At 45.4% G+C, this 27,899-nt stretch overlaps 1 protein-coding gene across 4 annotated transcripts in view; it reads right to left on the minus strand.

Annotated features, from left to right (window-relative positions):
- Window positions 1-27,899, minus strand: part of ASPSCR1 (ASPSCR1 tether for SLC2A4, UBX domain containing) — a 170,234-nt gene that overhangs the window by 49,759 nt on the left and 92,576 nt on the right. For all 4 annotated transcript variants that reach the window (XR_004540796.1, XR_004540797.1, XM_033960227.1 and 1 more), the window contains exons 9-10: window positions 15,255-15,336; window positions 14,324-14,390 (exon numbers count right to left, since the gene is read on the minus strand). Coding sequence is in view for 2 of the 4 variants with exons in the window: in XM_033960227.1 (XP_033816118.1) it covers window positions 14,324-14,390; window positions 15,255-15,336 (149 nt within the window). In the remaining 2 variants the exon portion in view is untranslated. The remainder of the gene's footprint in view (window positions 1-14,323; window positions 14,391-15,254; window positions 15,337-27,899) is intronic.

Below are 27,899 nucleotides of genomic sequence, written 5' to 3' on the forward strand. Positions count from 1 at the left end.
TTTATGACCTTATATTTGAAAAAAATGGCCTCTCCCAATTAAATATTAACTAAGGAAGAGCATAACTCCTTTATCCCATTGTGCCTCCTATAAATGATTGTAGTTCTACCCTTCTTCCCTTGTCTCAATTTGTCATGTATCTACCCAAAGTACTAATGGTATGTCATTGAATTTTATGATTTTAATGTAATGTACACCGCTTTGACAATTTTAAGGCGGTATATCAAATTTTAAGAAACTTGGAAAACTATACATAAGACAGCTTATCATTCAACTTGGACACATGCACAGGTCCTGCACCTCCTTATTATAATCAAGTTTATTAATGATTTGATATACCACCTTATCATTTATTTCAAGGTAAAATAGGGTAAAAACAAGTAATACAATTAACATAACTTAACAAAAAAATGAAATAAACGACTGGACAAACAGGTACGAATGGAAAGAAGGGAAGAAGTACAATGGTTAAAGGAAAGTGAGGAACAAAGGGAGAAACAAAAGGACGGGGTTAAAAACAATTCAGTCCAATACAAGATAAAAGTTTTAAAGTCCTTAAAAGGACACTCAGTCTTGAAAAGCATCTTTAAAAAGGAATGTCTTTAAAAAAGACTTAAATTTCTCGAGGTTAGTTATCTCTCTTAAAGAGTTCCAGAGGGATGGGGCAACTACTGAAAAGATAGGTGTGTCCTTTTCCCTAAATGCAATACCATGAACATTCCTACTCTTGATAACATTGGGCAGACCAAAAAAAACCCCACTCAAAAACAAACTTTTACTGTGCTTTAACTCATTTTAAACTGTAAGCATTGTAGAACAATCTAAACAAGCTGTACAGCAAGCCTGACATGTTAAGTACACAGCCAGAGAAGACTCAAAGAGGATCTCTAGCAACATTGAGACATGTATTAACAGTAATGTAAGAGATCAGGATCACACCCAGCTTATCCCAGTCTTAGAGTACACTTCTTCTTCCTCCGTATTCCCTGTGTTAGGGGATTAACAGAACCGCAACTATAGAAAAAACGCAAATAACTTTTTCATGTGTTATTTGCTGTTTCCTATTAAAAACCATCGTGAATATGGTGAAACCGCAAATAACATGGTAGAAGACCTGGCCTGTTTCTGAAGGAGAGGCAAAACACGGTGAAGAATCAGAGATTTTCTCTATAAATGCTTGGAACCAGCAATTTCTCTATGCAAGCTAATGTAATTTGGGGGGAGGAGCCAGCAAGCTAAAAACCGTGAATAATCAAAACCGCAAATGCTGAAACCACGAATACGGAGGGAGAAATGTAATGTTCACTTATTTTATACACAATCTACCATATTTGGAAACTTTCACCACTATGCAAACTAGGCAGGTTTGGGGGGATAGTAAAAAGCAGCTAAAATGAAAGGATCAATCCATCAAAGCAAACATTTACCCACAGGGGCGATGGGTCATTTCCAAATAGTTATCAAAAAATAAGTGTCAAGCAATGATTCACCACAATACTAAATAAAAGTGAAAACATCATTTATTTTTTTGAGATATCCATTTATTGTAAATACCTTTTAGCTAGAAGGCTGGGCTCATGACGGCAGATAAAGGCCAAATGCCCCATCCAGTCTGCCCATCTCCTCCTCTCCCACACTACCTCAAATTCAGATAGTCTTTATCTGATGATAAAATAGGGTGCCTTTCATCATTGCCTCACCTTATATTTTACATTCCAAAACTCGTGTCAAAAAATTTATCAAAAAGTATACTTATCTTGCATAAGAAATTATACTTAGCTATTCAAGTACACAGTTCGCTCTTACAGAATTATGCAATACTGTCTGGATTGAGCTTTCTAACCCCATATTGGTTTTTACCTCCCAAGAGACTTCTTCAGTAAAATGACTCAAAATGCTCAAACATGATGTTAGATCTTACATACAAGGTGAAACTAGGAGATGCAGAAAGCAATGCAAATGAGGTTCCATTAACAAGTCTTTTTTTTTTGCCCTGCACCATGTAGGTAGGAGCTTTTACATCTGCTTAGTTATCCACTGCCGATTCCAGTTTTTATCCAGTTGTTATCCATCAGGTTTTCTTGTATTGATACATTCTAAGATCCCTGAGGAAGGAGTGTTTTTTTGAAACACGGACCGTGTCAGGTCCGGCCTTGTTTGTCCTTTTGGATACAAACTGTTTTATGATTTTATTTTTATGTTTGTCCAATAAAGACTTGGCGTCCTGTACATCACTGCAGTTTTTGCTTTTGTTCTTTGACTTGTTATTTCACTGCTGTCCCGTTGGATACCTTTTTTTGTTTCTGCCTAAGACTGATTAAGTCCCAGATATTGTTTCAAACTGTATTTTCTTTTGCCTTTATGAAACCTGTAAGGCAGCCAGTTTATTTTTACTGGTGATTTCAGTGAGTGAGGACAGGGCCGCCATCAGGGCAGTACTACCAGTCCTGCATTCAGGGGCCCGGAGCTGACAGGGGGCCCGGGCTCCCCCAGGGTCCTAGGCCACTGTCTAGGGAGGGGGCGGTCCGCCCCAGATGCACAGGAGAGAGCTGGACGGGGCACCCTCGGAGTTCAATACATCTCGAGCCGCGAGGCTCGTCTTCTTTCCTACCTGCCCTACCGCTCACATTTAGCCGATTGGAAGTGTTCCCCGATGTCAGCGCTGATGTCGGAGGGAGGGCTTAAGCAAAGCCTGCCCTCCGACGTCAGCGCTGATAATCGGAGAATACTTCCGGTCGGCTATTTGTGCACGGCAGGACAGGCAGGAAACAGGAAACAAGCCTCTCGGCTCGAGCTCCGTTTTGCTGAGAAAGTTGCAAAGATGGGCTGGGAGGCAAACGCGGAACACAAAAGGGAGGAGGGAGTGCGTTTTTGGACACAGAAGGCATGGACTTGGGAGAGAGGAAGGGAGGGAAAGAGATGCTGAGGTGGGGGAGGGAATGGGTTTTTGGACACAGAAGGCATGGACTTGGGAGAGAGGAAGGGAGGGAAAGAGATGCTGAGGTGGGGGAGGGAATGGGTTTTTGGACACAGAAGGCATGGACTTGGGAGAGAGGAAGGGAGGGAAAGAGATGCTGAGGTGGGGGAGGGAATGGGTTTTTGGACACAGAAGGCATGGACTTGGGAGAGAGGAAGGGAGGGAAAGAGATGCTGAGGTGGGGGAGGGAATGGGTTTTTGGACACAGAAGGCATGGACTTGGGAGAGAGGAAGGGAGGAAAAGAGATGCTGAGGTGGGGGAGGGAATGGGTTTTTGGACACAGAAGGCATGGACTTGGGAGAGAGGAAGGGAAGGAAAGAGATGGTTGCGTACACGGGGAATAGAAGAAAGGAGAATTTTTGGTCATAGGGAGGGAGTGAGGTACAGATAGTGGCATACCAAGGTGGGGGAGGGGCGGTCCGCCCCGCGCCGGGTTTACATCCCAAGAGGGTGCACAGCTGGCCACCCTCCAGTGTTCTCCCTAGGCCGGCAAACTGCGGTTCTTTAGCCACTTGAGTGCCACCGCCGCCATCGGGACAGGCCGGTGCCAAGTTCTCCCTGCTTTTCCCTGTGGGGCCGACCAACTCTCGCCACTCGCGTCAATTCTGACGTTGGAGAGTACGTTCTGGGCCAGCCAATCGCTGCCTGGCTGGCCTAGAACGTCCTCTCCGACGTTAGAATTGACGTCGGGTGGCGAGAGTTGGTCGGTCCCCTCGGGGAAGAGAAGCAGGGCTAACTCGGCGCCAGCATGTTCCCGATGGTGGCAGTGGCAGCCTATTCCCCAGTGGCGGTGGCAGCATTTTCCCCAATGGTGGTGGCATAGGGGAGGGCAGGGAGAAAGAAAGGAGGGGACAGGAAGCCAGAAAGAAAGAAAGGGGGCAGGGTGAAACAAAGAAAAATGGGGCACGGAGAGAGAGAGAGAAAGACAGATATACAGAACGAAAGAGGGTGTGGAGAGAGAAAGAAAGAAGGGGGCAGGGTGAGAGAGAGAAAAACAGACATACAGAAAGAAAGGGGGTATGGAGAGAGAGAAAAAGAAAGGGGCAGGGTGAAACAAAGAAAAAGTTTGGGGAGGGAATGAGGTCTGGAGGAGAGGAAGCATACAGGAGGCTGAAAGAAGGGAAGAAATATTGGATGCACAGTCAGAAGAATAAAGTGCAACCAGAGACTGATGAAATTACCAAAGGTAGGAAAAATGATTTTATTTTCAATTTAGTGATCAAAATGTGTCTGCTTTGAGAATTTATATATGCTGTCTATATTTTGCACTATGGCCCCCTTTTACTAAACCGCAATAGCATTTTTTAGCGCAGGGAGCCTATGAGCGTTGAGAGCAGCGTGGGGCATTCAGCGCAGCTCCTTGCGCTAACAATCGCTATCGCATTTTAGTAAAAAGGGAGGGGGAATATTTGTCTATTTTTGTATAGTTGTTACTGAGGTGACATTGCATAAAGTCATCTGCCTTGACCTCTTTGAAAACCCGCGGAATATAAATGATAATTAACTTTTTCTCTGCATACAGCGTGCTTTGTGTTTTAAAAATTTTATTGTTGGTAGATCATTTTGACTTGGCCGCAAAGGTAAGGGGGAGGGAGGGAGGGGAGCTGCTGAAAGACATCTAGTAATCCTTGCAGGCTTGACTGTGCAGGGAATTATTTTTGTAAAATCATGTTTTGTTATGTGACTGGTATTATTTAGACTTTAATTTCTATGAATGAATAGAATGAAAATGATATAAATTACTTGCTTGTTTTTATGTGCGTGCACTGAAGGAAAGTGGAGAGTGGGCTGAGGACGCTGAAGAGAAATGGGGAAGAGAGAGTGGGGAGAAGACGCTGATTTATAAATTGACAATTGTACAGAATATTGTTTCTTTTTTATATTCATCCATAGCTGCATGTTAATGATGTGCCCATATGCACTTATTTATCATCATAACATATACATCATCATTAACATGCAGCTGTGGATGTGTAAGGACAGGCTGAGGAGGATGGATGGGAAGGAAGGAAGGTGCACATATCAACATATCATACATTTTTAACATGCATGATGCAACTATAGGCAAGCTGAGGAGGATGGGATCATACAGATGTGTATGTTCAGATATGCGCTCAGATGTGTAGTTTTTTCTGATATTTTAATTAAGCTTACAGTATTTATAAAAACACATTTAATACTTGTTACAAAAAATATTGTGCAATTGTGATCTACTTCTGGCCTACAAAGGTCAAAAGAAATCCTTAACTGAGATTTTACATTCAAAAGTGAATTATAGCTACTAGCACTATTACAGCTATACTCGCTCGAGGAGCGCAGAGAGAGGGGGGACATGATCGAGACGTTCAAGTATCTTACGGGCCGCATCGAGGCGGAGGAAGATATCTTCTTTTTCAAGGGTCCCACGACAACAAGAGGGCATCCGTTGAAAATCAGGGGCGAGAAACTACGAGGTGACACCAGGAAATTCTTTTTCACTGAAAGAGTGGTTGATCGCTGGAATAGTCTTCCACTACAGGTGATTGAGGCCAGCAGCGTGCCTGATTTTAAGGCCAAATGGGATCGGCACATGGGATCTCTTCACAGGGCAAAGGTAGGGGAGGGACATTAAGGTGGGCAGACTAGATGGGCCGTGGGCCCTTATCTGCCGTCTATTTCTATGTTTCTATGTCTATTTATTATTTATTAGTTATTTATTATGCAGATGTTTGTTAGTTTGTTATTAGTTCAGTATTAGACATATGTTAGTTTAGAATAGATAGGTATAGATTAGATTAGTTTAGGTTAGGTTAGGGCCCTGCTGAAAGAGTTTACCTTGACGTGGTTGCAGGCTTACAAATCTTTTGGTCAAAGAGTGCAGTGACAGAGAAAAGTATGTGTGTATTCGGCCCATGGAAGAAGGGGGGGGGGTCGGGGGGGAAGGGGTGCGTGGGGGGCCCAATAGGATTGCTCAGTAAGGGGCCCAGAAATTTCTGATGGCGGCCCTGGGTGAGGAACCTAGCATTTTGGTTCCTTTATGGGAGGTGAAATCCCAAGCTTGGGGAAGAGTTTTTTTTTTCCTTTTTTTCCCCCCAAGCACTGGCAATTAAACACTGGACACAGAAGCTGAGCTTCAAGAAACTTATATTTGTTTTTGAATGTTTGTGACTTACCTGGATTGAACTATGTTTGATCTGTTTGTTCTTGTTGTGCACCATTATTGAATCTTGTGAAGCTATAACAAGTGCTGAACTGTTTATGCAAATAAAGCACTTTTTCTTTTTCACCTTAAACCTGTGTGGTTACTGCATTTTTCTCCATTCCACACTCCAAGCCTCACCTTATCGCTCGACTGAGGCCTGTATGCACCAGGCAAGGCCCAAGCCAGGGACATGCCTGTTCACAATATAGCACTGAAAAGGCGTACACAGCACTGTACATTTTGACATTTATAGATGGTCCCTGCTGGGAAGAGCTTACAATCTAACTTGGAAAGACATGACATTTAGGGTTGGGGATGCAGAACCCAAGGTGAGAGCATTTAGGAGTCAAAAGCACTCTCAAAGAGATGGGCTTTTAACTGGGCCTTGAACACTGACATGAGAGCCTACTGTAAGGATTCGGGCAGCTTGTTTCAAGCATATGGTACAGAAAGGTAGAAAGGACGGAGTCTGGAGTTGACAGTTATAGAGAAGGGCACAAATAGGAGGGACTTACCAGCTGAGTGGAGCTTATGGGGTGGGGGGGGGAAGAGATAAGTGAAGATAGTGAGGGGCAGTTGAGTGAGTATATTTGTAGGTCAGTATAAGAAGTTTGAATTGTATTTGGAAACAGATGAGAATCCAATTAAGCGACTTTAGGAGAGGGGTATCCTGAGTATAGTGGCTCTCACGGAATATGAGTCGGCAACGGAATTCTGGATAGATTGGAGAGGAGCAAGATGGCTAAGCAGAAGGCCTGAGAAAAGTGAGTTGCAGTAGTCTTAAGATTGAGGTGATGAGGGCAGGAAGGGTCAGGAGCCAGGAAGGCATCTTGACTGCTGGACCCAAACAGGGAGCCAGAGTCACGCTGGACTGAATCCAAGTCCTGACACAAAAAAGGCATGGAGTCTGTCCTCCAATCTGGCCAGCCTGACTTCAAAAGGTCATTGGAACCAAAGCTCAGTCTACTCAACTGAGAAGCAGACACCAGAGAAGAGGACATTCTCTGAGTCAATGGCTGCATGCCCGCAGACTGCGCTAACTGACCTGGTCTTTTCAGAAAGGCTCTCATCAGATTACCAAATTCTGGGGAGAAGCCTGCCAAACCTCCAGCTGGCCTTTCATGGGTTCCGCAGACTCCATGCCTACCTGTCAGCTATTTCAGTGCAGCTGGAGAGAAGGAAATGACTTTTTGCCTCAGATGTTTCCAACTCCAAGCCAAGGAATCTTCGGGTTCCAGTCAGACCAACCCCGACCGAGACCTCCATCCCCACAGACCCTCTCAGCACGATAGGAGGGGGAAAATACACAGCCGGTGCCTTGCTAACACAAGAGTTCTTACACAGGGCGCCCACAGCCTGCACTCAAGCCTCTGAGAAATTCAGAATGCAAGCAGGCTCCCAGCGGAATGGACCCCAAGGTCTGAAGACAGACAGCAGGCTGGCTACATAGGTCCACCTAAATGCTTGCCCTACAGAGCTGCAGTCCGACTCGGTGGAACCTACGTCTTTTCCCAGGCAGAGGATCTCCAGATATGGGGTCTCAGGGCACCAAAGCCTCACAGAAAATGAACTTAGGCCCAAAAGAAAGCAAAACTAAGCAGAACACCTCTGCAGAGTTCACTTGCAGAAGAAAAACTTGCAGAAGAAAGGGGACACTGGATTCTGCCTCTGTGAGAGGCAGTGGCGTACCAAGGGGGGGGGGGGCTTGGGGGGCGGTCCGCCCCGGGTGCCAAGCCCTGAGGGGGTGCTCCCGGTCCGGTTCCCCCCCCTGCGCCGGGTGTCGTGTCTGGAAACAGCCTGCAGCAAGATCGCGATGCCAGCGATCTTTGCCTGCTTCGACTGTTTCCTCCGCCACGGTCCCACCCCTCCTCTGACGTCAGAGGAGGGGCGGGACCGCGGCGGAGGAAACAGCCGAAGCAAGCAAAGATCGCTGGCATCACACGATCTTGCTGCAGCCTGTTTCCCCAGGGAAATGAAGCGGGGAGGCCGTGGGAATGAGCAGTGCTTCGTGGTGGTGGGGCCGAGCGGACCTTTGAGGTAGTGGGGGGGAAGGGTAGCAGGCCTTCAGGGTGGGGCGGGCAGGCAGACATTGTGGAGGGGGGGGGAGACAGGACTTCAGGGGGACAGGCCTTCATGGAGAACAGGCAGGCAAGCCTTCAAAGGGGGGGGACAAGCCTTCAAGGGGAACAGGCAGGCCTTCAAGGGGGGGACAGGCCATCAAGGGGAACAGGCAGGCAGGCCTTCAAGGGGGGACAGGCCTTCAAGGGGAGAAAGGCCTTCAAGGGGGGGGCAGGCCTTCAAAGGGAGCAGGAAGGCAGGCCTTCAAGGGGGGGACAGGCCTTCAGGGGTGGGATGCAGACCTTTAAGGGGGGGACAGGCCTTCAGGGTAGGGGGGGCCCTGGTGTAGAAGTACACGGAGGGAAGGGGGAGGGGTTCAAAGAGACGTGCATATGCCGGACTTTGGGTGGGAAGAAATAATGGGTCTGAAAATAGAGGAGAAAGAGAGATGATGGACATGGGTTTTAGGGAGGGAAGGAACAGAAAGGGAGAGAAGTTGGACACAAGGGATGGTGTGGAGGGGGGGATAGAGATACTGGTTAGGAGGGTAGTTGGAAAAAGAAAGGGAGAGATGGTGGACCCTGCGGTGGTGGGGAAGGAGGGAGAGCTGCTGGATGAAAGGGTAAAGAAAAGGTGGATCTGTGGAGGGAGACAAAAAAAGGAAAGATGCCAGACATCCGGGGGAGGGAAGGGAAACGGAAGGGGAGGACAGAGATGGCAGATGGATGGTTAGCACGGAGAAAGAAGAAAGAAGGAGACCCTGGCAAGCAAGTTATCAAAAGACAACCAGAGCCTTGGACCAACAAGATTTGAAAAATAACCAGACAACAAAAGGTAGAAAAACTAATTTTATTTTCTGTTTTGTGATTACAATATGTCAGATTTGAAATGTGTATCCTGCCAGAGCTGGAGTTAGACCGCAAACGTGAGATAGGATTTAACAGAGAGAGGAAAAGTCCTTTTTATTTCTTTATTTTATTTACACCACAGCGCCAGTATGGTTAGGAGAAGCCAAAGGGGGGTGAAAAAGCTATAAAATAAACCCACCAGGATGTTTGAAAAATAAAACACCCAATTGGGCAGGATAATCAAATCGATAAACCAATTCAATAGACTGAATCGAATCAAAATTTTTTTCCTGAATCTGGCAGCACTAGTTTGCGCTACTGTCTTAGACTTTAGGACCTGGGATTGGGGAGAGATGGCATCCTCAGTACTTTATAATGCAAGTGAAATGAGGATTTGGTCAGATTTTTGAAGGGTCTGCAGAAGAAAAATATTGTATAGGCCGGGGACATGAAACAGCAGGAAATGGGAACTTTTCTTCCTTCTATTTTTGTGAATGGAAAGGCTGAGGATGTCAGAGAGTTCAGTTAAAATATGTGCTTTATAAGAAAATATAATAATGTGTTTTATAAAGTTTATAGCATTGCTGGCCTACCCGGTGAGGTGTTCCTAGCGTGTCAATGTGTTGAGAGGAAAAGGTGATCTAGGAAATTCTGCTGAGCAAACTCCGGGCCCATTTCCACCCCCCAGTTAGTCCACTCCACTCAACTGGTTCACACACTGAGTGGGTCTTTGGGTGTTGTTCCTGGGTAATTGTTTTGGGATCTCTTCCAGTGGTTTGTCAGTATCTCCTTCTGGTCCAAGGAAGGAAACTTTGTTAACCTTAGCACTGACCTACAGAATATGTTTGTAACAGCGCTGCTTGTGTGGCATTAGTCTATGTAGTGATCGAAAGAAAAAACCAGACCTTTGCACATTTTTGCACTATATGGTGGGTGTATGAGGAGATTCACATTTCCTGCACAGCTAAGTCCGTGTGAAGTTATCTTGTGCTGTATTTGACATCTAGCAAAGTCTCTGTTTGGAAGGAAAGATCTCAGCTTAAAAATGAAGTGGCCAGAAGTTATGGTAAAAGCAGGTAACGTAGCTGGTTTTAAGAAAGGTTTGGACAAATTCCTGGAGGAAAAGTCCATAGTCTGTTATTAAGACATGGGGGAAACATCTGCTTGTCCTGGATCGGTAGCATGGAATGTTGCTACTCTTTGGGTTTTGACCAAGTACTAGTGACCTGGATTGGCTTCCATGAGAATGGGTTACTGGGCATGATGGACCATTGGTCTGACCCAGTTAGGCTATTCTTATGTTATGTTCTCATCTGTAGGGGCCTTTGTTTTCACTTCTTATTTTAATGTATTTTTTTTCTGAGAACTTATCAGTGTTTTTTATAATGGGAACAAAAATGGAAGAGAATTAATGTGTGTGGAATGAGGGGGTAACTAATTTCTTCAGCTAAATAATTCAATCCACCTCAACCAGACATAGGAGAACTCATGCACCATTCACACACCCTCCAACCAAAAACGTCAAAAGAAAAAAACAGTTCAACAACCTCCTAGCCATTCGAGCTGCAACACTCGACCCCCAACTCTACAACCTATTGACCTCGACCACAAACTACAAAACCTTCAAAAAAGAAATAAAAACCCTTCTATTCAAAAAACACATAAAACCGAACTAAAACAATCAGAACTGTCCCAAGCATCACCTGCAACTACTCCATATGTACTTCTGATGTCATGACAATTCAGACATAATTTATGTTATGTTTGGATTAATGGTTACATATATGAGGTTCAATAAAAGAAAATTTTCACTGCCTGTTTCTATTATGACCATTTATTCCGTTTCATGGTTATTACAAAAAATATTTTTTTACATGGGGGGGGTGTCAAAAAATGATGGGCCCCAGGTGCCACATACCCTAGGTATGCCACTGATGAGAGGTGATCAAAATGGTAAGTATTCATACTTCTTCAAGTCCGGTTTGCAGGAATGTACTGATCACCATACATACGGACTCCTGAGTGGATGTAACAGAAATAAGAATAGATTATATCAGGAGGAATAATCAATTTAATTCTGTGATGAAAATCAGCAAATATTATCTATAATCACAGCTATTATAAACGCTAAATCATAAATTAAATGAAAAGTGAAGTGCTCAGACCTTATAACCAATGTGTTTTAGTGCAAAGACCAAAACGAGGTTAACAATGGGACCATCATTGCCTTCACAGTCCCAAACCACCTGTATTTAGCAATAGAAAAGAGATGTACTTATCTTAGTCAGGTGGTTATTAGTGATGCTAATCCTCGTTTAGACCAGTAAACCATGTGATGTGACTTTAAAATTTTTCTCAGCTGGTGTTGTTCTAACTATGGTCGCTGTCCCCCCCGACCCAGGTTTCGTTTCTTCGTCAGGGAGGGACGTTAGTGCTATTGCTGGTCCTGTCCTAGTGAACCAGCAATAGCACTAACGTCCCTCCCTGACGAAGAAACGAAACCTGGGTCGGGGGGACAGCGACCATAGTTAGAACAACACCAGCTGAGAAAAATTTTAAAGTCACATCACATGGTTTACTGGTCTAAACGAGGATTAGCATCACTAATAACCACCTGACTAAGATAAGTACATCTCTTTTCTATTGCTAAATACAGGTGGTTTGGGACTGTGAAGGCAATGATGGTCCCATTGTTAACCTCGTTTTGGTCTTTGCACTAAAACACATTGGTTATAAGGTCTGAGCACTTCACTTTTCATTTAATTTATGATTTAGCGTTTATAATAGCTGTGATTATAGATAATATTTACAGAAATAAGAATAGCCATACTGAGTCCATCTAGCACAGTATCCTGTCTTCATGGTCACAAGTACCTGGTAAAAACCCAAATGGTCAACATTCCATGCTACCGATCCTGGGCAAGCAGTGGCTTCCCCCATATCTGTCTCAATAATAGACTATGGACTTTTCTTCCATGAACTTGACAAAACCTTTTTTTTTTTTTTTTTTTAACCAGCTACGTTAAAGGCTCTTACCACATCCTCTGGCAAAGCATTCCAGAACTTAACTGTTCTCAGAGTGAAAAAATATTTCCTCCTATTGGTTTTAAATGTACACCTCCCTACCATATTCACAGGTTTAAGATTCGCAAATTCAGTTATTCACGAGTCTCTACCCCCCACCTCCCTTCAGCTTCTCAGACTTCTCCACACCTTACTTTTAAAGCCTGATGGTCTAGCAGTGAAGCAGGGCAGGAGCGATCTATCTATACTCCTGCCCCTTGCAGATCCATTATCAAAAATGGCTGCCTCAAGTTCCTGCATCAGTCTCGCAAGATCGTGGGAACTCGCGAGACTGACACAGTAACGTGAGGCAGCCATTATTGATAATGGATCTACATGGGGCATGAGCATAGGAAGACTGCTCCTGCCCCATTTCACCAAGGTAAGCTGTGGAGGTGTCCGGGAGGGAGTCAGTGTAGGGGCCCTAAAGTTATTTGTGATTTTTAAATATTTGTGAGGGAGTGCCCCTAACCCCTAGTCTTTGTAATTTTTAATGAAGTAAATAAATCAATCCTGTTCTATGCCACTCAGGATTTTGTAGACTTTAATCATATCTCCTTTTAGCCATCTCTTTTCCAAACTGAAGAGCCCTAACCTCTTTAGTCTTTCCTCATACATGCAACAGGAGTTTCATCCCCTTTATCATCTTGATTATTCTTATTTGAACCTTTTCTAGTTCCACTATATGTTTTTTTGAGATAAGGCTACCAGAATTGAACGCAATACTCAAGGTGAGGTTGCATCATGGAGTGATACAGAGACATTATAACATTCTTAGTCTTGCTAACCATCCCATTAAAAAAAAAAAAAATTCCTAGTATCTCGTTTGCTTTTTTGGCCGTCACCACACATTGTATACACTGAAACCTTCTGCCCAATGACAACCAGATCCGGCACCAACCCCCAAGGTAGACCCTAGCACCTGGTAACCATGATTTGTGTTATTCTTCCCAATGTGTATCACTTTGCATTTGTCCAGTCTTCCAGTTTCCTAAGGTCTGCCTGCCAGTTTTCATAGCCTGCATGTGTTTTAACAACTTTAAATTTGTAGACGACACTAAACTGTTAAATAATAGTAGTAGTAGTAGTGTCAATCACCTCGCTCATTGTTCCATTTTCCAGATCATTTATAAATAAGTTAAATAGCACCGGTCCCAGTACAGATCCCTGCAACACTCCACTACCTTAAACTTTTCTCGCGTTTGTTGGCTGAGCGTTTGGCTTCCTTTCTTCCCTCTCTGATTCATGATGATCAGGTGGGGTTTGTTCGTGGACGTGTAATGTGCGTAAGGTTTTACTTGCTATGTCTCATTATCAGTATCATCATGTTCCTGCTCTTTTTGTTAGTCTGGATGCCTCTAAGGCCTTTGATAGTGTTCATTGGTTATGAGGATTTTTACAAAATGTTCTTTAATATTGTGAATTAGTTTTGATGTACCTTTTTTATTTCCAAATAGCCCATTTATCCAGGAAGTAGCTTTGGGTCACTGACTTCATTATGAATATATGATTGCTTAGGAGTGTAGCAATTGAAGAGATATGAATAAAATAAAATATTTACAGCCCCTTTTATCAAGCTGCGCTAGAGGTTTTTAGTGCAGGCTGGTGCGGTAAATGCTCTAGATCTCATAGACTTCCTGAATGTCGGAGCACTTACCTTGCTGGCCCATGCTAAAAGTCTCTAGGGGAGGGGGGCGGATTTTTAAAAGAATGATGTCCAGTTATGCATTTTTACAGGTTTGTGGTTGGATTATCAGGATCCTTTAATTTAATTAATAACTTTAGGGAAGAGAGTGAAGAACTGCAAGTTAATTGAAGGGGGGAGCAAAAGGACAGAAGGTTTGCCTAGGCCAGTGGTTCCCAACCCTGTCCTGGAGGAACACCAGGCCAATTGGGTTTTCAGGCTAGCCCTAATGAATATGCAAGAAGCAAATTTGCATGCCTATCACTTCCATCATATGCAAATCTCTCTCATGCATATTCATTAGGGCTAGCCTGAAAACCCGATTGGCCTGGTGTTCCTCCAGGACAGGGTTGGGAATCACTGGCCTAGGTCACCTAAATACCCTTGCACCAGATCTGACAACAAATAATCACAAATACATCCATGCACACTGCAGCCTCGAGTCACTTGCGACAAGGCTATTTCACAGTGTGCAGCTCAAGCCACATATAATCATTTCATAACATCTTACCAGTTTCATTTGGACGGAAGAATCCCTGGAGGACATAGCGATCAGGAAACTGCACTCTCAGTACCACCTGCTCACACACAAATGAGATGTAACTCAGCAAAATCCTATTGCTACAGAGTTATTGCATATATTCAGCAGGACAAGGAGGACCTGCCAGGGGAGGGTGAACTACTGTTCAAAAGAAGAGATGACCATAAATGGGTTCAGGTTCCAGCAGAATGCAGTGAACAGGAATCCAAGGGTCCACACCGGGTCAGATCAAGAGGTTAATTACGCCCAACATTGACTTTTGTTCATACTTTCCCAAGCCTTTATTTGGATTTACCACCTTTTTGAAGAAATTCACTCAAGGTGGTGTACAGCAAGAAAAAGTCAAACTTAAGTAATAAGACAATTACAACAGTAAAAATATTAACATTACAATACACGTATGACAATGCCAACTTGCTATGCAATACAGCTTAAGGTGTAAGCAATGATGGAACATATACTGTAGACAGACAAGACACACAGCAACCAAGAAAGTTGCACATGAGGTCAGACAAGTGGTTGAGCAGGAGTGGATAACATGTGCAATGTGCCTGGTTTTATGGCTAATAATGAGGGGAACCTTGATTTAGTAAAGTCTATCAATACAGTAAATTGTGTTAGTGAATCAGGCTGTTCATAAACAATATTGGAATATGTTTGAAATCCTGGCATCCATCAGCATCCGACAAGGGATATAGAGCAGCCTTGTATATCTAGGGTACAAAGGGACAGATGTAGCAATCTCAAGTGTCCTGCAGTAATGGTAGGAAAAGAATCTTACAGTCCTGCAGATAGAAGGGAGACCAGATAGGTAGAGAATGGGGGAGGAGTGCAGCCCCAGCGTTCAGCACAAAGAAAAGTACTTATACAAATCATGTAGAGTGTGACGCTATAATGTTACCTTAGGATATCGTTCCAGCTTCTCCTTCATCTGAGATTCTCTCAAAGATTTGGTCATAAATGGAACTTCTTCCAGGCGCTTCCTTAAAGAGTGAAGACAAGGGCAGAAATCAGACTCCAGCCATCTTCCTCTCTTAACAAAACAGCAGTAACAAATATGAATAAAAATCAAGAATATTTAAAAATTCCATCAGCTCTACCATTATCCTATCTGAGCCTGAGGTCTTGTAGTCCATCTGCATATTCCTCTCAGCATTCTCTGGGGTGACTCCAGGTCCACCCCGATCCATTCAGACCTCTACTCCAGGTGCCCAGTACTGCTGCTGGCTGCCTTTCAGGTGCTGAGGTTGTTCTGCAGTCCATGTGCATATTCCTCCCAGCATTCTCTGGGGCAACTCCAAGATCCACCTCAATCCACTCAGGACCTCCGCTCCAGATGGCAAAACATTCTATTTCTACTACTCCATCTCAAATCACTGCATACCTCACAACCACATTGCCCACTTTCTAATTTCATTACCTCACCATCTCTTTTTTGTTATACCTTCTTCTCAGCTCTCAAGCTTCAACATTTTCTTCCTCCCATTCAACCATCTCCATTCTGAGTGAAACTCATCTACAGCATAGTCGTCATAAGAACATAAGAATAGCCTTACTGGGTCAGACTAATGGTCCATCAAGCCCAGTAGCCCGTTCTCAGGGTGGCCAATCCAGGTCACTAGTACCTGGCCAAAACCCAAGGTATAGCAATATTCAATGCTACCAATACAGGGCAAGCAATGGCTTCCCCCATGTCTTTCTCAATAACAGAAGATGGACTTTTCCTCCAGAACTTGTCCAAACCTTTCTTAAAACCAGCTACGCTATCCGCTCTTATCACATCTTCTGGCAACACATTTCAGAGCTTAACTACTCTCTAAAACTAAACTAAGAATGTTATACTCGCTTATTTCTAACCTTGTATTAGAAGTGTAAAATCATCTTGCTGTAAGCCGCAATGATTTCCTGTTGAAAATTGCAGAATATAAGAAGTTGTATTGTATGCACTCTTTAATTCCTCCCCCTGCTCTCTGCTGCAGATATCAAATCCCAATCATCCAGATCTGCTCTCACCCTACTGATGCAGGTCACACCACAATGTCTCCAATCTTATTTCTGTTCCTCTCCTTTCCTTTTCTGCTTTTCTCATGTGCCCTGTGAATGTCCATTCTGTCTCCAACAAGCTTACTTACATCCACAACTTCTCTCTCTTGTACTCTCCATTTGCTTGCACTGAGACTTGGCTTTGCCCTGAAGACTCTACTTCAGTTGCTGTCCAAAGTCATGGAGATGAACTTTTCTCCCATACACTTTGCCTAGTTGGTTATGCAGGTGGTGTTGGGCTGTTACTCTTACCTTATTGTAGATTTAAAACTTCTTCCACCTCAGTTTCACTGCATTTCTTCCTTCAGAATCTAGTCCATCTGTCTATTTACTCTTCTACCTCTCCAAGTAGCAGTCATTTATCAACTCCCAGATAAGTCCCTTTCTTCCATTCTCACTGACTCCTGGCTTTTCTTCTTTCTTGAACCTTCAATTCCTTCCCTCATTCTTACGACCCCTATTATGACTCATGCCTGCTTAGTGCGAAGGTGGCGAACTTCACACGTCTCCTGGATAAGACTTTAGGCAGTGCTGGGGAGAATTACACATAAAATAGCCCTACTGACTTTCAAAAGCACCGTTATTCCTCGATAAGCTTCTTATACCTTATACCCCCTCGCAGTCACTGAGATCAAATGAACAGCACCTTCTCTCAGTGCAATCTTTGAGAGTCATTAATACGTGGCGTACTACCATCTTTTTCATCACAGCCTGCAACTCTGGAACGCCTTACCAGCTCACCTGAGGGAGGAGACAGCCCTAGATAGATTTAAAGGAAGCCTGAGAAGTTTCCTCTTTAGAGATGCTTTCAAAACCTAAGAGTCAACTATGTGTCATCAAACTCTCTCTCTCTTAGGAAATCTTGACTAATCCTAATTCTGATTCTTTCATGCTTCTTTTCAAACTATCCCCTTCCAATTGTTTTTACCATACATGTTCTTCTGTCCTATAACCATTGTAGTTCCTTCCCCCTATTCCTAATGATCAGTGAGTCAGTTTAGCATTTGTTTTGTTTGTGTTTGTCTATATATGTTTTATGTATTACCCCTTTTAAAATATTATACAGCACATAGAAATTTGATAAGCAATTGCATCAAATTTTAAATAAACTTGAAAAATCACTAAAACAGGAAGATATGGCATTCCGTTATCAAAGCTGTAAAAGGGACCATAGTAGACCAGGTATCAAATACAGAGCAGATAGATTTTAAAGATGGCAAATTATCCATATCAACTGCTAGCAAGTTGTAAATAGGAATGACAAACATTGTTTTGAAATGTCTGTATGCAAATACCAGAAGCCTAAGAAACAAGATGAGAGAGTTAGAATATGGCACACTGATCTGGGGCAGGTGTATGAACCCAAACAATGGACACATTTTTTAAAATATTTACTGAAGATCTCAGTAGCTACCCCTCTGGTTGAGAACGGGTATAAGATTTTCTCCCAATGGTACCATACACAAAATATACTAGTTGTGGGGGGAGCTCTCTGCTGCTATAACTGTGGAAATAGGGGGTCCTTTCATCATATGTGAAGGTCCTACCCTGTTATTTCACCATTTTGGAAACTTATACAACATTTTAATGAGTATATATCAGTGCTATACCCCTTACAAGCGGACTGTTTATTACACCATAAAGTGGCAGGTGTATATGACGAGAGACACAAATTTGTGATACATTTGCTCACTGCAGCAAAGACTTTATTGGCTCAATATTGAAAGAAACCAGAGACACCACCTCTAGAACTGGTTTACCAAATAGCACAGTTACTTACCGTAACAGGTGTTTTCCAGGGACAGCAGGCAGCTATTCTCAACATATGGGTGACATCATCCACGGAGCCCGTATGCGGACAGCTTTGCAAGCTGATTTGCTTGCAGAACTTAGAAAGTTTGCGACTGCCGCACCGCGCATGCGCGAGTGCCTTCCCACCCACGCAAGGGTGCGCGTCTCCTCAGTTCAGATAGCAAGCAGAGAAACCAACCAGGGGAGGTGGGTGGGTTATGAGAATAGCTGCCTGCTGTCCCTGGATAACACCTGTTACGGTAAGTAACTGTGCTTTATCCTAAGACATGCAGGCAGCCTATTCTCAACATGTGGATGACCTCCAAGCTAACCAGAATGGGATGATGGGAGTGTTGGCAATTCAGGAGAATAAATTTTGTAATATTGCCTGGCCAAAATGGCCATCCCGTCTGGAAAAAGTATCCAAACAATAATGAGAAGTGAAAGTATGAACCGAGGACCAAGTTGCAGCTTTGCAGATTTCCTCAATAGGAGTAGATCTAAGGAAAGCTACTGATGCCGCCATGGCTTTGAGTTTATGGGCTGTGACTCAACGATGCAGTCCAGTCTGAGCATAGCAGAAAGAGATGCAAGCCGCTAACCAGTTGGAGATGGTGCGCTTGGAATTGGATATCCCAACTTGTTTGGATCAAAGGAGACAAAAAGTTGAGGTGAAGATCTATGTGGTTGAGTGCATTGCAAGTAGAAAGCCAAAGCACGCTTACAGTCCAGAGTATGAAGAGCTGTTTCTCCCAGATGAGAATGAGGCTTTGGAAAAAACACTGGAAGTACAATAGACTGGTTGAGATGAAAATCTGAAACCACTTTAGGTAAGAATTTAGGATGAGTACAGAGGACCACCTTGTCGTGATGGAATACTGTGAAAGGTGGATCCGCTATTACATTACATAAAGCTTGTAGCTCACTGACCTTGCGAGCAGATGTAAGAGCAATAAGAAAAACTACTTTCCAAGCAAGATATTTAAGAAGAGCCGAATCCATTGGTTCAAATGTCGGTTTCATCAATTGAGCAAGAACAACATTGAGATCCCAAACCACTGGAGGTAGTTTGACATTGAAAAGTCCTTTCATAAATCTAGAAACCACAGGATGAGCCGAAAGGGGTTTCCCTTCAATAGGCTGATGAAAAGCAGCGATTGCACTGATGACTCGAATGGATGTGGATTTGAGGCCTGATTGTGATAAGTGGAACAGGTAATCCAAAACTGAAGACAAGGAGGAAGATTGAGGCTCCTTGTGATGAATGGTGCACCAAGAAGAAAATCTAGTCCATTTCTGATTGTAGCATTGTCTAGTGATAGACTTTCTAGAAGCCGCTAAAATGTCCTGTACAGATTGAGAAAACTGTAGAGTGGCAGTTAAGTTAAGAGGTACCAACTAGCTATCAGGTGTAGAGGCTGCAGGTTGGGATAAAGTAGAGACCCCTGACTCTGTGTAAGCAGAGAGGGAAAAACTGATAGAAGCAGTGGCTCCCTGCTGCTGAACTGAAGTAGAAGGGAGAACCAAGGTTGCCTGGGCCACCAAGGAGCGATCATGGTGGCATGCTCCCATTTGAGTTTGACAAGAGTCTTGAGAATCAGAGGAAATGAAGAGAATGCATAGAGAAACTGATTCGTCCATTCTAGAAGGAAAGCATCTGCCTCGAGGCGATGAGGAGTGTATATCCTGGAGCAGAACTGAGGCAGTTTGTGATTGTGGGGAGACACAAAGAGATCTATCTGAGAAGTTCCCCACTGAGAAAAAATGTGATGGAGAGGCAGTGGCGTACCTAGGGTATGTGGCACCCGGGGCCCATCATTTTTTGACACCCCCCCCCCCCCTCATGTAAAATTTTTTTTTTTTTTTTTTTTTTTTTGCAATAACCATGAAATGGAATAAATGGTCAGAATAGAAACAGGCAGTGAAAATTTTCTTTTTTTTTTTTTTTTTTTTTCCAAAGTATTTTTATTGAGAATGGCAAAAGGTCCAGACAAGCAACCATGGTCTGTACAGAAACTTATACATTATCAAAAAGAACACAGAATGAGAGTAACAGCAACAACAAGCATGAACAAGCCTCTCCCAAGAGAAAATTGCCAATGAGAGGCATAGCAATACACAACAAAAGGCCAAAACTTGGGGCAAGCAAACAAATCCCACCCCAGAACCCACAAGAATAATAAGCCGGACTAGACCCTCAGCCATATTTTATAATGAAAAAAACCCCCACAAGCAACAACACCCAGACCGCTCACCAGACACACCAATCCGCACAACAAGCACCCAAGAAACACCCAGCCACCACCCAGACAAAACTACCAGACACACCTACCCCACCAAGCCCAGACCCAACCCCCCCTCCCCAGAGAGTGCAAGCGCAAAGTGGACCGTGAAAAGGGCAGCTGCAGAAGTGGAAAGCCCCAGATAAGTAGGTTAGCTAAAGAAAGCCCACAGATAGAAGAAATCAGGATAACAGAAGTTCCAACAAATGCTCCCACAGAAAATTTTCTTTTATTGAACCTCATTTATGTAACCATTATTCCAAACATAACATAACATAAATTATGTCTGAATTGTCATGACATCAGAAGTACATATGGAGTAGTTGCAGGTGATGCTTGGGACAGTTCTGATTATGTTAGTTTGGTTTTATGTGTTTTTTTAATAGAAGGGTTTTTATTTCTTTTTTTAAGGTTTTGTAGTTTGTGGTCGAGGTCAATAGGTTGTAGAGTTGGGGGTCAAGTGTTGCAGCTCGAATGGCTAGGAGGTTGTCGAACAGTTTTTTTCTTTTGACGTTTTTGGTTGGAGGGTGTGTGAATGGTGCGTGAGTTCTCCTATGTCTGTTTGAAGTGGATTGAATTATTTAGCTGAAGAAATTAGTTACCCCCCCCCCATTCCACACACATTAATTCTCTTCCATTTTTGTTCCCATTATAAAAAAACACTGATAAGTTCCCAGGAAAAAAATACATTAAAATAAGAAGTGAAAACAAAGGCCCCTACAGATGAGAACATAACATAAGAATAGCCTAACTGGGTCACACCAATGGTCCATCATGCCCAGTAGCCCATTCTCATGGTAGCCAATAGTGCTGCCCGATTCAGAGAAAAATATTTCATTCGATCCGATTCACCCTGTTGAATCGATTTTTCGATTAGATTCACTGTTAATGACACCGCTTTTTAAGTTTAAACAAAGTATAACAATAAATTTCACAACAACAATAAATTTCACAAAGTACTTAAAAAAAAAATAATCACATTTTTCCATTAAAGCAGTTCTGGAGACATTTGCTTGAACAGTCTTTTTTCCCAGTCCATAAGCAAGCAATATGAAAAAGATTTCCTTAATTATCTACTCAAACATTTTTGCTATTTACTTTCATTGTACCTATACTATTATTCAGTAGAAAAAATGGACTTAACTGTGCAGGAAATGAATCTCCTCATACACCCACCATATAGTGCAAAAATGTGCAAAGGTCTGTTTTTTTCTTTCGATCACTACATAGCCTAATGCCACACAAGCAGCGCTGTTACAAACATATTCTGAAGGTCAATGCTAAGGTTGACAAAGTTTCCTTCCTTGGACCAGAAGGAGATACTGACAAACCACTGGAAGAGATTCTAAAACAACTACCCAGAAATAACACCCAAAGACCCACTCAGTGTGTGAACCAGTTGAGTGGAGTGGACTAACTGGGGGTGGAAATGGGCCCAGAGTTTGCTCAGCAGAATTTCCCAGACTACCTCTTCCTCTCAACACACTGTCATGCTACCACCACCACCAACACTAGGAACACCTCACCGAGTATGCCAGCAATGCTTATAAACTTTATAAAACACATTATTATATTTTCTTATAAAGCATATATTTTAACTGAACTCAGCCTTGCCATTCACAAAAATAGAAAAGTTCCCATTTCAAGCTGTCTCATGTACACTTTTCAAATCTAACATATTGTAATCACAAAACAGAAAATAAAATTATTTTTTCTACCTTTTGTTCTCTGATCAATATTCAAATCTTGTTGGTCCCAGGCTCTTGTTGTCTTGCTTGCCAGGGTCTCCTTTCTCCGTGCTAACCATCCGTCTGCCATCTCTGTTCTCCCCTTCCGTTTCCCTTCCCTCTCCCGGAGATCTGGCATCTTTCCTTTTTTTTGTCTCCATCCACAGATTCACCTTTTCTCAACTCCCCACCACCCCAGGATCCACCATCTCTCCCTTTCTGTTCCCAACTATCCTCCTATCCAGTATCTCTATCCCCCCTCCACACCATCCCCTGTTTCCAAGTTCTCTCCCTTTCTGTTCCTTCCCTCCCTAAATCCCATTATGCACCATCTCTCTCCCACTCCTCTGTTTTTAGACCCATTATTTCTAACCCCCAAAGTCTGGCATATGCATGTATCTTTGAACCCCCCCTTCCCTCTCTCCCTCTGTGTACTTTTACACCAGGACCCCCCCTCCCCCGAAGGTCTGTCCCCCCTCCGAAGGGCTACACCCCACCCCTGAAGACCTGCACCCCCCGAAGGACTTTACCTCCCACCCGAAGGTCTGTCCCCCTCTGAAGGCCTAAACCCCACCCCTGAAGGACTGCACCCCCCCCCCCGAAGGCCTGCACTCCCTTGAAGGTCTGCACCCCCCCGAAGGCCTGTCCCCCCCTTGAAGGCCTGTCCCACCCCCTTGTAGGCCTGTCCCCCCTTTAAGGCCTGCCTGCCTGCCTTTCCCCCCCTTGAAGGCCTGTCTCCCCCTTGAAGGCCTGCACCCCCCTTGAAGGCCTGCACCCCCCCTTGAAGGCCTGCCCCCCCCCTTGAAGGCCTGTCCCCCCCCTTGTAGGCCTGTCCCCCCCCCTTGTAGGCCTGTCCCCCCCCTTGTAGGCCTGTCCCCCCCCTTGAAGGCCTGCCTGCCTGCCTTTCCCCCCCTTGAAGGCCTGTCTCCCCCTTGAAGGCCTGCACCCCCCTTGAAGGCCTGCACCCCCCCTTGAAGGCCTGCACCCCCCCTTGAAGGCCTGTCCCCCCCCTTGTAGGCCTGTCCCCCCCCTTGTAGGCCTGTCCCCCCCCCTTGTAGGCCTGTCCCCCCCCTTGAAGGCCTGCCTGCCTTTCCCCCCTTGAAGGCCTGCACCCCCCTTGAAGGCCTGCACCCCCCTTGAAGGCCTGCACCCCCCCTTGAAGGCCTGTCCCCCCCCTTGTAGGCCTGTCCCCCCCCCCCTTGTAGGCCTGTCCCTCCCTTGAAGGCCTGCCTGCCTTTCCCCCCTTGAAGGCCTGCACCCCCCCTTGAAGGCCTGCACCCCCCCTTGAAGGCCTGTCCCCCCCCTTGTAGGCCTGTCCCCCCCCCTTGTAGGCCTGTCCCCCCCTTGAAGGCCTGCCTGCCTTTCCCCCCTTGAAGGCCTGCACCCCCCTTGAAGGCCTGCCCCCCCCCTTGAAGGCCTGTCCCCCCCCCTTGTAGGCCTGTCCCCCCCCCTTGTAGGCCTGTCCCCCCCTTGAAGGTCTGCACCCCCCCAAAGGCCTACACCCCCCCCCGAAGGTCTGCACCCCCCTGAAGGCCTGCCTGCCCCCCTTGAAGGCCTGCACCCCTTGAATGTCTGCACCCCCCCCCCCCGAAGGCCTGTCCCCCCTTGAAGGCCTGCCTGCCTGCCTGTCACCCCCTCCCCCTTGAAAGCCTGCTTGCCTGCCCGCCCGCCCCACCCTGAAGGCCTGATGCCCCGACCCACCCCGAAGGACCGCTCGCCCCCCTGGCCTCCCCGCACCACCTATGAACAGCCGCAGCAGGATCGCGAAGTCAGCGTCGGGTACCAGCCCTAAGGGGGTGTTCCCGGCCTTGCCGTTCAGTCCCCCGCCACCCCCGAAGGACCGCTCGCCCCCCTGGCCTCCCCGCACCACCTATGAACAGCCGCAGCAGGATCGCGAAGTCAGCGTCAGCGATCCCTGCTGCTTCCTGCGCCACGGTCCCGCCCCTCCTCTGACGTCAGAGGAGGGGCGGGATCGCGTCGTAGGAAGCAGCGCAGGGATGCTGACGCTGACTTCGCGATCCTGCTGCGGCTGTTCATAGGTGGTGCGGGGAGGCCAGGGGGGCGAGCGGTCCTTCGGGGGTGGCGGGGGACTGAACGGCAAGGCCGGGAACACCCCCTTAGGGCTGGTACCCGGGGCGGCCCGCCCCCCCCCGCCCCCCCCTAGGTACGCCACTGTGGAGAGGCGAGAAATTGAGTGTACATTCGTGAGGTTGCAGAAGACGACTCAATTTGTCCACCAGACAGTTTTTCTCTCCTTGAATGTAGACTGCTTTCATGAAGGTGTTGTGATGGATTACCCAGTGCCACACCTTTTGAGCTTCCTGACAGAGGGAGAGATCCTGCTCCTCTCTGCTTGTTGACATAGTACATGGCTACTTGGTTGTCTGTCTGAATGAGGTTGGTCGTGAAGAAGATGTTGAAAAGCTTTGAGAGCACTGAAGATCACTCTGAGATCCAATAGATTAATATGACACTGACAATCCGTGCTGGACCAATGGCCTTGAGTACGGAGACCATCGAGATGAGCCCCCCCAAGCATAAGTCGAGGAATCTGTCGTGAGGACCTTCTGATGAGAGGGTGTTTGAAAGAGTAAACCTCTGGAGAGATTGGAAGAGAGCATCCACCAATGGAGAGACTGTCTCAACGAAGGAGTGACTGTAATGTGTTGAAAGAGTGGGTCGCAAGCCTGCACCCACTGAGATGCCAGGGTCCACTGAGGAATTCTGTGGTGATGTCTGGCAAAAGGAGTCATGTGAACTGTCGAGGCCACGTGACCTAGGAGAACCATCATGTGTCTTGCGGAAATTGCAGTTAAGGAAGACATTTTGTGGCAGAGACGAATGAGAGCATTCAGACATTGCTGAGGAAGGAATGCTCTGAGTTGTACAGTGTCCAGAACAGCTCCGATGAACTGTAGGTTCTCAGAGGGCTGAAGATGGGATTTTGGAAAGTTGATTTCGAACTCCAAACTTTGTAGGAACCAGGTAGTCCGTTGGGTTGCTACAATAACCCCCTGAGATGTTGATTATTTGATGAGCCAGTCATCCAGGTACGGTAACACCTGAAGACTACGGTTCTGCAGAGCTGCTGCAACCACCACTAGGCACTTAGTGAACACTCTTGGAGATGATGCCAGGTCGAAGGGTAGCACTCTGTACTGGAAATGTAGATTCCCCACCCGAAATCTGAGGTACTGACGGGAGGCCGGATGAATGGGAATGTGAGTGTAAGCCTCCTTGAAATCTAGACTAGAGAACATAACCAATTGTTCTGATCTAGAAGGGGATATAGGGATGCCAGAGACAAAATGCTAAATTTTTCTTTGACCAAAAATTTGTTGAGAGCCCCGAGATCCAATATAGGCCGCAGATCGCCTGTCTTTTTCAGAATTAGGAAGTAATGGGATTAAACCCCCTGGCTCTGCTATTCCAAGGGAACTTCCTCAAAGGCACAGAGACGAAGCAGAGCTTGAGCTTCCTGAAGAAGGGTGGTGTGGGAAGGATTGGAAGGATACTCTCTTGGAGGAAGCTCTGGTGGAATCTGAGTGAAATGAAGAGAGTATCCTTCCCTGATGATGGACAGCACCCATAGGTCTGATGAAATGGTCTCCCATCGATGGTAAAAATGATGGAGACGACCTCCTATGGGAAGAGAGGACAGAAGCAGAATGATGGAGGTTATGCTCTGTTTGAGACAGTCAAAAAGGCTGAGAAGCCTTGGGTGCAGAAGGCTGAGGTTTCTGCAGTGGCGAACCTAGCATATGTGACACCCGGGGCCCATCATTTTTTGGCACACACCCCCTCCCATCTGTACGAAAAACATGATTTTTAGTAACAAGCCACACATCACACATGAGTACCTAGGAAAAGGCAGCATCTTACATATTGCAGTAAGCAGTACATCAATACACCCATTGTAAAACTAAACAAGCCAGACTAGTACAGATCAATCCTACACCGTCAATCCTAACAGAAAACCATGTCTTTCGAACACACAGAACACAGAAAACACTTTCGCCTAGTATGGAATATGTCATCACAAACTAACCCCTCTCCCTTTTACAAAACATAGAATTCTGAGCATCAGAGCTGCTACCTCCATGGCTGGCACTAAAAAACGCTCCACAGTTTTGTAAAAGGGGGGGATAAAATAGAAATACATAGACAAAGGTTAAATTGAACCAGCAAGAAGCTGGACTCTGCATAAAATGCAACACCACAGAAACTGTGACACATGTCTCCTAAAGCAATAAATAAATAGAAAATTTTTGTTCTACCTTTGTCTTCTCTGGTTTCTGCTTTCCTCTTCTTCTTGTTATTGTCTTCCTTCCATCCACTGTCTGCCATCTCTCTGCCCCTCCCTATATGGCATCTTCTCTCCTTCTATGCCCCTTCCAGAAACTGTATGCCTCCACCTTCCATCTCTCCTTTCACCCCCATTGGTCTGGCATCTCTCTCCTCTCCTTCCCTCTCCCACACCTCTCCTGCAATCCCTCTCTTCTCTCATTTTCCTTTTCAATTTATTTTCTGCATCCATCTAGATTACGTTCTTACTACCCTCTCATCAATTTCCTTTTTTACTGTCTACCTACAGCTCGCCACCTCTTTCCCTCACCCCTTCTAGTATTTCCCTAACTCAATCCCTTTCCCCCATCATCTGCCCTCTTCTCTCTCCCCACTTCCATCATCTGCCCTCTTCTCGCCCCCCCTTTCTCCCTACTTCCATCATCTGCCTCCTTCTTTCAATCTCTCCATCCACCACAGGCCCATCTTTCTCCCTTCCTCACCTTTCCGATTTTGGCAACAAGATCTGCAACCCCCCCCCCCCCATGATGACACTTTAGATTGGCAATGGACCTCCTTCTACTCCTGGCATCAACAGAACTTCAGATTGGCAACGCGGTGCTCAGTCAAAAGCGGAAACAGGAAGCTGAATCAGAGGGAAGCTTTTGACGCGAGCACTAGAGAATAATACGGGGAAAAAATCTGTCCCCGTCACTGCACCGTCCCCGTCACCCCATTCACTGCCCTGTCACCGTCCCCGCAGCATCCATACAAGCCTCAGTACTGCAATATTTAGCTTATTCCTTCCTTATAAATCAAAGTTCTGGCTGCTGAACTGGAGAAAGAGATATTCAGCTGGCAGTGCTTTGTTTATAAATTTTTATCAACACAACTAGTACACTACTTTATCCTGAAGCAAAAAAAAAAAAAAAAAATTAGAACTTTTTTTCTACCCTTGTTGCCTGGTTTCTGCTTTCCTCATGTTCTCATTCAATTCCTTCCATCCACTGTCTCTCTTCTCTCTCTCTCTGCATCTTCCATTTGCTCTGTTACTGTGCCTCTCCCTTTCTCCCCCCTTCTAAATTGGTCTGGCACCCATATTCTTCCCTCCACTCTCCCCATAGTCTGGCATCTCTGTCTTCTTCCCTGCTAGCGTCTTCTCCCAACTCTCTCTTCCCCATTTCCCTTCAGCGTCTTCTCCCCACTCTCTCTTCCCCATTTCCTTTCAGCATCCTTCTCCCCCCGTCTTCCCCATGTCCTGTCAGTGTCCTTCTTCCCCCTCTGTCTTCCCCATGTGCTTGCAGCATCTTTCTCCCCCACCCGTCTTCCCCATGTGCTTTCAGCGTCTTTCTCCTCCCTCTGTCTTCCCCATGTGCTTTCAGCGTCCTTCTCCCCCCCTCTGTTTTACCCATTTCCTCT

Source organism: Geotrypetes seraphini, chromosome 10 (assembly GCF_902459505.1).
Source record: "Geotrypetes seraphini chromosome 10, aGeoSer1.1, whole genome shotgun sequence".
Classification (NCBI taxonomy): Eukaryota; Metazoa; Chordata; class Amphibia; order Gymnophiona; family Dermophiidae; genus Geotrypetes; species Geotrypetes seraphini.